Raw genomic sequence first — 12,094 nt, forward strand, 5'->3', positions numbered from 1 at the left:
TGAAGACAAAACTAGGCGCTGTAAACACGCCCAGTGTGCATGAAAGTGAAAGATTAATGACTTGTGAGAAATGTTCTCAGGATGGAGAAATAGATTAATTCTTATCAGGCTTCATTTTACTTTCTAAGACAAAAAAGTCTGAAATTCTCCGAATCCCTTGAATCCCTTCTGAGCTGAACCCAGGACAGTTCAGCATATCACTAGGCTACCAATGTAAAACATTTTTTACTTTCTGCTATAAAACATATTCATTCAAAAATGTAAAAAATCAAATTTCTAAACCCCCTTCCTAACCAGACCAATTTTCAGCTTTCGGTGATCTCACACTTTGAATGACAATTACTCAGTCATGCAACACTATAACCATATGACATTTTTGTCCTTTTTTTCACACATATAGAGCTTTCATTTGGTGGTATTTAATCACCGCTGGGTTTTTTATTTTTTGCGCTATAAATGAAAAAAGACCGAAAATTCTGTAAAAAATAAATTAAAATTTTCTTTGTTTCTGTTATAAAATTTAGCAAATTAGTAATTTTTCTTCATAAATTTTGGCCACATTTTATACTGCTACATATCTTTGGTAAAAATAATCAAAATCGGTGTATATTATTTGGTCTTTGTGAAAGTTATAGAGTCTACAATCTACAATCACTGAAAATTGATCACACCGGATGTACTGACAGCCTAATTTCTTGAGACTCTAACAAGCCAGGAAAGTACAAATACCCCCCAAATGACCCCTTTTTGGAAAGAAGACAGTCCAAGGTATTTAGAAAGAGGCATGGTAAGTTTTTTTAAGTTGTAATTTTTTCCCACAATTCTTTGCAAATCAAGATTTTTTTTCCTTTTTTTTTCACAAAATTGTCATAATATCAGGTTATTTCTCACACACAGCATATGCATACCACAAATTACACCCCAAAATACATTCTACTACTCCTCCTGAGTATGGCAATACCACATGTGTGAGACTTTTACACAGCCTGGCCACATACAGAGGTCCAACATCCAGGGAGCACCATCAGGCATTCTAGGGGCATAAATTTCAAATTTAATTTGACTACCTATTACACTTTGAGGGAAAAAAGGGATGTGGAGGACTGGTGGGCCATTGCGAGGTCCCTCCAGCAAAGATCTGTCTGTTCTCTTCTCATCTACTAGAGGTAGGGTTGACACTTTTTTTCTTCAAGCCAAACCCCAACACTTTAGTGGCACACAGCAAAAAAAAATTGTTTTAGCAAACACTATAGGATTGTAAATAAACCCCATTGTGTCTGGGTTTCAGGCAGACTGAAACCCGAAATCATGATTCAAAACTTGAACTGTCCAGGTGAATCCCAGACAGATGGCAATCCTAACTAGAGGGGTGAGGGTTGTTAGTCATGTAAAAATGTCACTAAGAAGCTCCTCCAGTTAAATCTGCTTCAGGTGACAAGGCTACTGGCCTAAGTGAGAGTCAAACGGTATTATCTATGAGTTGCTTATATTGGTCAGTGGTTTGAAAGTGGAACCAACAGGCCCAGGTGGATGTGAATTTGGAAGGGGAATCTTTTGTCAGGTGAATGAGTTCTTCCATATTAGCAATTTTCCAAAGGTGTGTAAACCATTCTAACAGGGAGGGGATGTGGGTCGTACCCCAGTGGATCGGGATACACATTTTAGCTGAATTCACCATATGCATGGCGTATGATTTATAATAGGCTCTGTGGGAGAGAGAAGTGTGGTGAAGAAGGAATTGCGCAGAGGAGTAGTCTAAAGTGTATGTTGTCACATAAGAAATTACAGGGTGAACTTCAGACCAGAAGGCTTGTATCTGAGGGCAATCCCACCAGATAACCAGCATCTCCATCTAAGTTAAGATAAGTTCCATGTCCTTGGCAGCATCGCCAACAATACTTAGGAAGGTTTGAGTTAATTTTTAGTAGTAGAGCGGGAGTTCGATACCATCTCAAAATGAGGTTGCAATAACTTTCCTGCGTCGTAACCTTAACAGACCCTTTGTGGGCGTTAATGAAAATGTGATCCCATTCTTCAGGAAAGGATTGTATAAAGATCTTAAGAGATCCCTGTATAGCTGTTCTACACACGGACACACTGACAAACCTATTTCTAAGCCCTATTGACAGAGGCCGGTCAAGTGCTCTAATGGCTGCAACACCACATAATATTGCTCACTTTGTAGCTCACTTATTTTCTGAATTACTTAAGAAAATTGAGGGTGCCCCTGTGGCCCCCCTCACTTGAGACCCCATCTTTTTTTCCCCCTGGTCCTATAAAAAGCGTGACTTCTTGTAAGTTGTGTGAAAGTGGGGGTTTTGCCTCCGTGGAGGACAGGAGAACACTGTGAGGACACATCGGGATCGCCAAGGCTTGAAGAGCTTTTAGATGAACAGCAATTTATTTGACTATGAAATGTAATTTTCTCGTCAAGAAGTGAATTAACCTGCAGAAGACCTTTATCTACACAGGTCGAAATGTGTAGGGAGATCATGTGAAACTCTACATAAGTTTTATGGTTTTAAACATAAATTGAGTTCCTGTATGGTTTTCCCATGTTGATGAGAGATGTTTTTTATGTCAAGACCAGAATTGCTTTTTACGACTCCCATGTATTCATGCCACACATTCACTATTTTGATACTATGATACAAATCAAGAACTACAAATTTTTAAGAAAATCATTGTCACTTGCCTTGAATATAACTTCGCTGATAAACCCCTTGAGGGATTTCCTATTCAATGTATCAAGATCTCGTTCCCAGGCTGTGTGAGCCTTCTCAGCATTAGAGGGCTTATTCGAGAAGAGAAAGGCCTTAGCCAAGGAAATTATATGTTGTTGGGGTGCGCATAAGCTCTCAAAAGGAGTAAGGGGCTGAGAAACTGACTCAGGACAAGCCATGGAATGGAGAAAGTTGTGTAGCTGCAGAAAGGTCCACATTGGTATATGGGCATCTGGCCATTGTGAGCTTAGGGAAGAAGTGTTGGGCATTAAGAAAGGAGTTGGGGTGCAAACCCAAGAGAAACTTGTTAGGCATGCTGGGTGGGAATTCTAGGTTAGAACGAACTAGTGTTAGGGGTCCCATGGTCGAGGACAAGCAATGCTTCACACTGACCTCCTGAAAGCATGCTAGTGTGGGACCAATAAGTGTATGGTCTTTTAGCAAAGGAGGGATATGACGAATTAACAGCTCAGGAGTAGGGATGAGTAAAAACACCCCCCGGTTCGGTTCGCATCCAGAACATGCGAACGGACCAGGGGACATGTATCAATGCATAAAAAAGTTTTAAAAGCGGCAGTTTTCTGGGAGCAGTGATTTTAATGATGCTTAAAGTGAAAAAATAAAAGTGAAATATTCCTTTAAATATCGTGCCTGGGGGGTATCTATAGTATGCCTGTAAAGTGGCACGTGTTTCCCGTGTTTAGAACAGTCCCTGCACAAAATTACATTTCTAAAGGAATAAAAGTAATGTAAAACTTCTTGCGGCTGTAATGTAATGTCAGGTCCTGGCAATATGGATAAAAATTATTGAGAAAAACGGCATGGGTAACCCCCCAGCCCATTACAAGCTCCTTTGGGTCTTGTATGTATATTAAGGGGAACCCCACACCCAAATTAAAAAAAGAGAAAAGGCGTGGGGCCTCTAGGCTCTATATACTCTGAACAGCAGTATACAGGCGGTCCCCGGATTACAAACAAGATGGGGACTGTAGGTTTGTTCTCATGTTGAATCTGTTTGTAATTTGGAACAGGTACATTTTGTAACTGTAGCTCCAACCAAAAAATCTATTTTTAAGCTTTTTGGATAACATAGGGAAGGGTTATCATCACCCCTGTAACATTTGTTTTGCTGTCTGTGCCCCTGTTCAGAAGATTTCACCTCACTTTCTGTCCCAATGAAAATTGGATTTTGAAAATTTGGTGTTTTTAGGGAAAGAAGGATTGGTGGAGACTAGGGATGAGCTTCGTGTTCGAGTCGAACCCATGTTCGACTCGAACATCGGCTGTTCGGTTGTTCGCCAAATTGCGAACGATATGGGCCGTTCGCGCCAAATTCGTGTGGCGTGTCACGGCCCATAATTCACTGCGGCATCGCAGTGCATTGCTGGCTGATGATTGGCCAAGCATGCACTATGACCCGCATGCTTGGCCAATCACAGCGCCGCCTGAACAGAGAGCCGTAATTGGCCAAAGCCAAGGAGGCTTTGGTCAATTATGGCTCAGGGGATTTAGTACACGCCCCAGACTATATAAGGCCGCCTGCACGGCAGCCCTGTGTAGTGTGTGTTCCGGCGTTCATTGAGAGAGAGAGAGAGACAGACAGTGTCATTTGATTTGAGTTAGATAGATTAGGCAGAACAGTCAGTCAGTTTAGCTGCACTTACAGTGTATTGTGTATATATATGCATCCCAGGTGTTGCATATATATATATATATACACTGTATTCAGTTTAGCTAGATCCGTTCCTGTTATCTTCCTACTGACAGGCAGGCTTGTCTTGTTACAGTATTTACAGCTACCTGAAGAAAATTACTGGTGTTCTTTTGATCCTATTAGTACCACAGTCAGGCAGCTAGACTATTTACAGTTAGTGCAGTGCGTCCTGCTCACAGTCTTCAGCTAAACCTACAAGTTAGTGGGGTGCGTCCTGCTCACAGTGTTCAGCTAAACCTACAAGTTAGTGGGGTGCGTCCTGCTCACAGTGTTCAGCTAAACCTACAAGTTAGTGTGGTGCGTCCACCTCACAGTGTTCAGCTAAACCTACAAGTTAGTGGGGTGCGTCCTGCTCACAGTGTTCAGCTAGATCCGTTCCTGTTATCTTCTTACTGACAGGCAGGCTTGTCTTGTTACAGTATATACAGTTACCTGAAGAAAATTGCTGGTGTTCTTTTGATCCTATTAGTACCACAGTCAGGCAGCTAGACAATTTACAGTTAGCGCAGTGCATCCTGCTCACAGTGTTCAGCTAAACCTACAAGTTAGTGGGGTGCGTCCACCTCACAGTGTTCAGCTAAAGCTACCTGTAGAAGGTTGGTGGTGTTCTCATACTACAGGCAGGCAGTTGATTTTGCTAGCTGCAGTATCAGTACATATATATATATATATATATATGTATATATATATATATATATATATCCCAGCTTAGTGCAGCTACAGGCCATTAGTATGTCTGGAAGGTCAAGAAGGAGAGGCAGACAGTCACAAGCCAATAAGAGAGGGCAAGCAGGCTCTGTGTCTAGTGCTGGTCGTGGAGACGGTGCTGGTCGTGGAGACGGTGCATCCTCATCAGCGTGGCCGCATCAGCGTGGCCGTGGGACACGCTTGGCCTTTTTTTCGGCAGCTGGCCGTGTTGAGCCGCAACATGTGGAAGACTTGGTCGAGTGGATGACCAAGTCGTCCTCATCCTCCTCATCCTCTCTCACCCATGCCCAGGGTACTTTGTCTGGCAAAGCAGCGGCCTCTTCCCTCGGCTCAATGTCATCAGTGACTCCTTCCCTAGCCCCACCATGTCCTCCTGAGGAGTCCCTCGAACTGTTTGACCACATTGTTGGGTACATGCTCCAGGAGGATGCCCTGCATTTGGAAGGCTCTGATGATGATACTGAGCACGATGAAGGCAGTAACATGAGCACGGACAGAGGGGGTGCCCAAGAAGGACAGCAATCTGGCAGTCATGCTCCCCCTGCTGCAGCATACTGCCAGGTTTGCTCCAGTGATGAGGAGGGAGGGGATGATGAGGTCACTGACTCAACGTGGGTGCCTGATAGGAGAGAGGAAGAGGAGGAGGAGGCGGCACATCACCAACGAGGCAGGATGCCCTCCAGGGGCCAGCCTAAGGGCAGCACATTGACTGCATCACACCCCAAAGCTCCACATGTGCAGGGCGCTGCAGTCTCTGCGAGTTATTCAAAAAGCTCTTTGGTGTGGGCCTTTTTTTGAGACGAGTGCATCAGATCGCACCGCTGCTATTTGCAACATATGTCTCAAGCGTATCTCGTGTGGCCAAAACATCTCCCGCTTGGGTACCACATGCTTGACCAGACATATGTTGACCTGCCTGCCACACCAAAGAACAAAGAGGACCTCTCCTTGCTCCTCATCAGCTGAGATCTCCAACCCCACTAGACCTTCAGTCCTCTCTGAGACCTGCACTGAGAGGAATGAAGGTGTAGAATTAGGTGTGTCACAGCCAAGTACTTGTGGGCAATCTGCTTTTGGTACACCGACGTCAGATTGTACCAGGCAAATTTCCCTGCCCACATCCACCTCTGTATACCCCTCTTCTACAGCCACCTCTGTATACCCCCCTTCCATAGCCACCTCTGAATACCCCCCTTCCACATCCACCTCTGTATACCCCCCTTCCATAGTCACCTCTGTATACCCCCCTTCCACATCCACCCCTGTATAACCCCCTTCCACATCCACATTTGTATACCCCCTTCCACAGCCACCTCTGTATACCCCCCTTCCATAGTCACCTCTGTATACCCCCCTTCCATAGTCACCTCTGTATACCCCCCTCCACATCACTTCTGTATTGTATTCTCCCCTTCCACATCCACCTCTGTATACCCCCCTTCCATAGCCACCTCTGTATACCCCCCTTCCACATCCACCTCTGTATACCCCCCTTCCATAGTCACCTCTGTATACCCCCCTTCCACATCCACCTCTGTATACCCCCCTTCCACATCCACCTCTGTATACCCCCTTCCACAGTCACCTTTGTATACCCCCCTTCCACTTCCACCTCTATATACCCCCCTTCCACATCCACATCTGTATACCCCCCTTCCACAGCCACCTCTGTATACCCCCCTTCTAAATCCACCTCTGTATACCCCCATTCCATAGCCACCTCTGTATACACCCCTTCCACATCCACCTCTGTATACCCCCCTTCCATAGCCACCTCTGTATACCCCCCTTCCACATCCACCTCTGTATACCCCCCTTCCATAGCCACCTCTGTATACACCCCTTCCACATCCACCTCTGTATACCCCCCTTCCATAGCCACCTCTGTATACCCCCTTGCACAGCCACCTCTGTATACCCCCCCTTCCACAATCACCTCTGCATACCCCCCTTCCATAGCCACCTTTGTATACCCCCCTTCCACAGCCACCTCTGTATACCCCCCTTCCACAGCCACCTCTGTATACCCCCCTTCCACATCCACCTCTGTATACCCCCCTTCCACAGTCACCTCTGTATACCCCCCTTCCACATCCACCTCTGTATACCCCCCTTCTATAGTCACCTCTGTATACCCCCCTTCCACATCCACCTCTGTATACCCCCCTTCCACATCCACCTCTGTATACCCCCTTCCACATCCACCTCTGTATACCCCCCTTCCACATCCACCTCTGTATACCCCCCTTCCACATCCACCTCTGTATACCCCCCTTCCACATCCACCTCTGTATACCCCCTTCCACATCCCCCTCTGTATACCCCCCTTCCACATCCACCTCTGTATACCCCCCTTCCACATCCACCTCTGTATACCCCCTTCCACATCCACCTCTGTATACCCCCCTTCCACATCCACCTCTGTATACCCCCCTTCCACAGTCACCTCTGTATACCCCCCTTCTACATCCACCTCTGTATACCCCTTTCCACATCCACCTCTGTATACCACCCTTCCACAGCCACCTCTGTATACCCCCCTTCCACATCCACCTCTCTATACCCCCCTTCCACATCCACCTCTGTATACCCCCCTTCCATAGTCACCTCTGTATACCCCCCTTCCACATCCACCTCTGTATATCCCTCTTCTACAGCCACCTCTGTATACCCCCCTTCCACATCCACCTCTGTATACCCCTCTTCTACAGCCACCTCTGTATACCCCCCTTCCATAGTCACCTCTGTATAACCCCCTTCCACAGCCACCTCTGTATACCCCCCTTCCACAGCCACCTCTGTATACCCCCCTTCCACAGCCACCTCAGTATACCCCCCCTTCCACATCCACCTCTCTATATATCCCCCTTCTACAGCCACCTCTGTATACCCCCCTTCCACATCCACCTCTGTATACCCCCCTTCTATAGTCACCTCTGTATACCCCCCCTTCCACATCCACCTCTGTATACCCCCCTTCCACATCCACCTCTGTATATCCCTCTTCCAGAGCTACCTCTGTATACCCCCCTTCCACATCCACCTCTGTATATCCCCCTTCTACAGCCACCTCTGTATACCCCCCTTCCACATCCACCTCTGTATACCCCTCTTCTACAGCCACCTCTGTATACCCCCCTTCCATAGTCACCTCTGTATACCCCCCTTCCACATCCACCTCTGTATACCCCCTTCCACAGCCACCTCTGTATACCCCCCTTCCATAGCCACCTCTGTATGCACCCCTTCCACATCCACCTCTGTATACCCCCCTTCCATAGCCACCTTTGTATACCCCCTTCCACAGTCAACTCTGTATACCTCCCTTCCATAGCCACCTTTGTATACCCCCTTCCACAGCCACCTCTGTATACTCCCCTTCCACATCCACATCTGTATACCCCCCTTCCACTGTCACCTCTGTATACCCCCCTTCTACATCCACCTCTGTATACCCCCTTCCACATCCACCTCTGTATACCCCCCTTCCACATCCACCTCTGTATACCCCCCTTCCACATCCACCTCTGTATACCCCACTTCCACAGCCACCTCTGTATACCCCCCCTTCCACATCCACCTCTGTATAATACCTTCCACATCCACCTCTGTATACCCCCATTCCACATCCACCTCTGTATACCCCTCTTCTACAGCCACCTCTGTATACCCCCCTTCCATAGCCACCTCTCTATACCCCCTTCCACATCACCTCTGTATACCCCCTTCCACATCACCTCTGTATACCCCCTTCCACCTCCACCTCTGTATACCCCCCTTTCACATCCACCTCTGTATACCCCCCTTCCACAATCACCTCTGTAGACTCCCCTTCCACATCCACCTCTCTATACCCCCTTCCACATCCACCTCTGTATGCACCCCTTCCACATCCACCTCTGTATACTCCCCTTCCATAGCCACCTTTGTATACCCCCCTTCCACAGCCACCTCTGTATACCCCCCTTCCACAGCCACCTCTGTATACCCCCCTTCCACATCCACCTCTGTATACCCCCCTTCCACAGTCACCTCTGTATACCCCCCTTCCACATCCACCTCTGTATACCCCGCTTCCATAGCCACCTTTGTATACCCTCTTCCACATCCACCTCTGTATACCCCCCTTCCACATCCACCTCTGTATACCCCCCTTCCACAGCCACCTCTTTATAACCCCCTTCCACAGTCACCTCTGTATACCCCCCTTCCACATCCACCTCTGTATATACCGCTTCCACAGCCACCTCTGTATACCCCCCTTCCACATCCACCTCTGTATACCCCCCCTTCCACATCCACCTTTGTATACCCCCTTCCACATCCACCTCTGTATACCCCTCTTCCACAGCCACCTCTGTATACCCCCCTTCCACATGCACCTCTGTATACCCCTCTTCTACAGCCACCTCTGTATACCCCCCTTCCACATCACCTCTGTATACCCCCCTTCCACAGCCACCTCTGTATACCCCCCTTCCACATCCACCTCTGTATACCCCCCTTCCACAATCACCTCTGTATACCCCCCTTCCACATCCACCTCTGTATACCACCCTTCCACAGCCACCTCTGTATACCCCCCTTCTACACCCACCTCTCTATACCCCCCTTCCACATCCACCTCTGTATACACCCCTTCCACATCCACCTCTGTATACCCCCCTTCCATAGCCACCTTTGTATACCCCCCTTCCACATCCACCTCTGTATACCCCCCTTCCATAGCCACCTTTGTATACCCCCCTTCCACATTCACCTCTGTATACTCCCCTTCCACAGCCACCTCTGTATACCCCCCTTCCACATCCACCTCTGTATACCCCGCTTCCATAGCCACCTTTGTATACCCCCTTCCACATCCACCTCTGTATACCCCCCTTCCACATCCACCTCTGTATCCCCCCCTTCCACAGTCACCTCTGTATACCCCCCATCTACATCCACCTCTGTATACACCCCTTCCACATCCACCTCTGTATACCCCCCTTCCACAGCCACCTCTGTATACCCCCCTTCCACATCCACCTCTGTATACCCCCCTTCCATAGCCACATCTGTATACCCCCCTTCCACATCCACCTCTGTATACACCCCTTCCATATCCACCTCTGTATACCCCCCTTCTACATCCACCTCTCTATACCCTCCTTCCACAGCCACCTCTGTATACCCCCTTCTACATCCACCTCTCTATACCCCTCTTCCACATCCACCTCTGTATACCCCCCTTCCATAGCCACCTCTGTATATATACCCCACCACCCCCACCCTCACAGCCAGAATTTGTAATCCTCCCTGTAAAGAGTTCTCACCTCTTTTCACAAATTCCTCCCCCTCCTTCTCACAGTTCTCCTCTTTAGTGGATACTGCACCTCTCTGGTATATGTGTGCGCTATTTTTCCAACACAGTCTCAGATGTGTAGCATAGAGGCAGAACCCTTCACTGTGTTCTGTGCTATAGAAGTGTGAGGGGGGTGAAGGGACGGGGGAGCTCAGACGACCGCTCTGCCTCTGTCCCTGTCTCAGACCAGTCGATCCGGTCCTGCAGCTCCTGACAGAGGGAGAAGGAGGATGAGCCGGCTCTTACACACACAGCCCATGGCTCTTCTCCTCCCCTGTCAGTGTGGCCGCTTGTGCTAACCCGGCTGTGAGAGCAAACAGGGGAGGACAGAACAGCTGTGTTCAGTACCGCTACACCGGGAGAACTAAGGCAGCGCGGGGTCCTGAACCCGACCCCTCTCACACTCCGCCCAGGGCACACGCCCCTCCCGCCCACGTCTTGTACCGCCTCTGAACAGACATTCTGAAGAAATGATGAAACCTCCCATAAAATAAGTCCTTGTGATTTCAGCACTGAGGCTCCTGTATAAATTCCCCATCAGCCAAGAAGAGAACTCAAACCAACCTGCAGAGAGATCTCGGTTCCCATCATCTCACCCTCACATAGAACTAGAAGATGAATGCTCTTGAGCTGTTCGAGCTTCCAGATTTCAAGGGAGACTTTGTGTCAATAGAGCAAGACACGAAAGACCTGACATCTGTTGGATTCCTGCAGAGAGCTCGATCTCTCAAAGTCCACGGAGACCCATGGATTGTCTTCACTGGAATCAGTTATGAAGGAAAGTTTAAATGCTACTTGGAAGGTTCTTATCCTTCAATCCCAGCATTGGAGAAGAAAATCAGCTCTGTGCGAGTTGTGAGGGACGGTCTGTATAATCCCTCAATTACTCTGTTTGAGCACATCTACTATGGGGGCAAAACTGTGACCCTGGAGAAAGCTGCAAATTCCCTTAAACCGTATGGATTTGACAACATGGCTTCATCACAAAATAATGTCAGTGGGGCCTGGATCCTGTATTCTGAAGAGTATTACAAAGGTGAACAGAAGGTCACTGTGGCAGGAGATGACATTCCAGATTATCATAAATTTGGCTGGGGAGATAAAGTAAGCTCCCTGAAGCCTCTGGAACCCCACGAGGCTAGTGAGGCTCTCGAGTAAGATGTGGTGGACTGTCCAACTCTCCACCGTTTACCATCAAATCCGGAGCCAGTGCTGTATCTTCTTCTTTTCTTCTGATTTCTGATATTATACATGGCCTGCCTGTTACAGAGTCCAGATTCCCATAACACTTCTTCTGATCTGATGAAGACCTCTAGAGAACACCAATCCTGGTCTGATGAAGACCTCCAGAGAACAACAATCCAAATCTGATGAAGACCTCCAGAGAACAACAATCCTAATCTGATGAAGACCTCCAGAGAAAACCAGTTCTGATCTGTTGAAGACCTCTAGAGAACACCAATCCTGGTCTGATGAACACCTCTAGAGAACACCAATCCTGGTCTGATGAACACCTTCAGAGTAAACCGGTTCTGATCTGATGAAGACCCCCAGAAAACGCTTATCCTGACCTGATGAAGATCACCACCCATAACACCAATCCTG

The 12,094-nt window shown here is 47.9% G+C and overlaps 1 protein-coding gene across 1 annotated transcript; it reads left to right on the forward strand.

Moving 5' to 3' along the window:
• The first annotated feature begins 11,104 nt into the window (after positions 1–11,104).
• LOC141128908 (epidermal differentiation-specific protein-like) lies at positions 11,105–11,647 on the forward strand. The gene has a single exon (XM_073616553.1). The coding sequence runs from the start codon at positions 11,105–11,107 to the stop codon at positions 11,645–11,647; it is 543 nt and encodes a 180-aa protein (XP_073472654.1).
• The last annotated feature ends 447 nt before the right edge of the window (positions 11,648–12,094 follow it).

The sequence above is a fragment of the Aquarana catesbeiana genome, linkage group LG01, assembly GCF_042186555.1.
Source record: "Aquarana catesbeiana isolate 2022-GZ linkage group LG01, ASM4218655v1, whole genome shotgun sequence".
In the NCBI taxonomy this organism is placed as follows: Eukaryota; Metazoa; Chordata; class Amphibia; order Anura; family Ranidae; genus Aquarana; species Aquarana catesbeiana.

Bases quoted from the DNA above. Each gene is read 5' to 3' on its own strand.
- LOC141128908 (XM_073616553.1), top strand. From the start codon at position 11,105: ATGAATGCTCTTGAGCTGTTCGAGCTTCCAGATTTCAAGGGAGACTTT.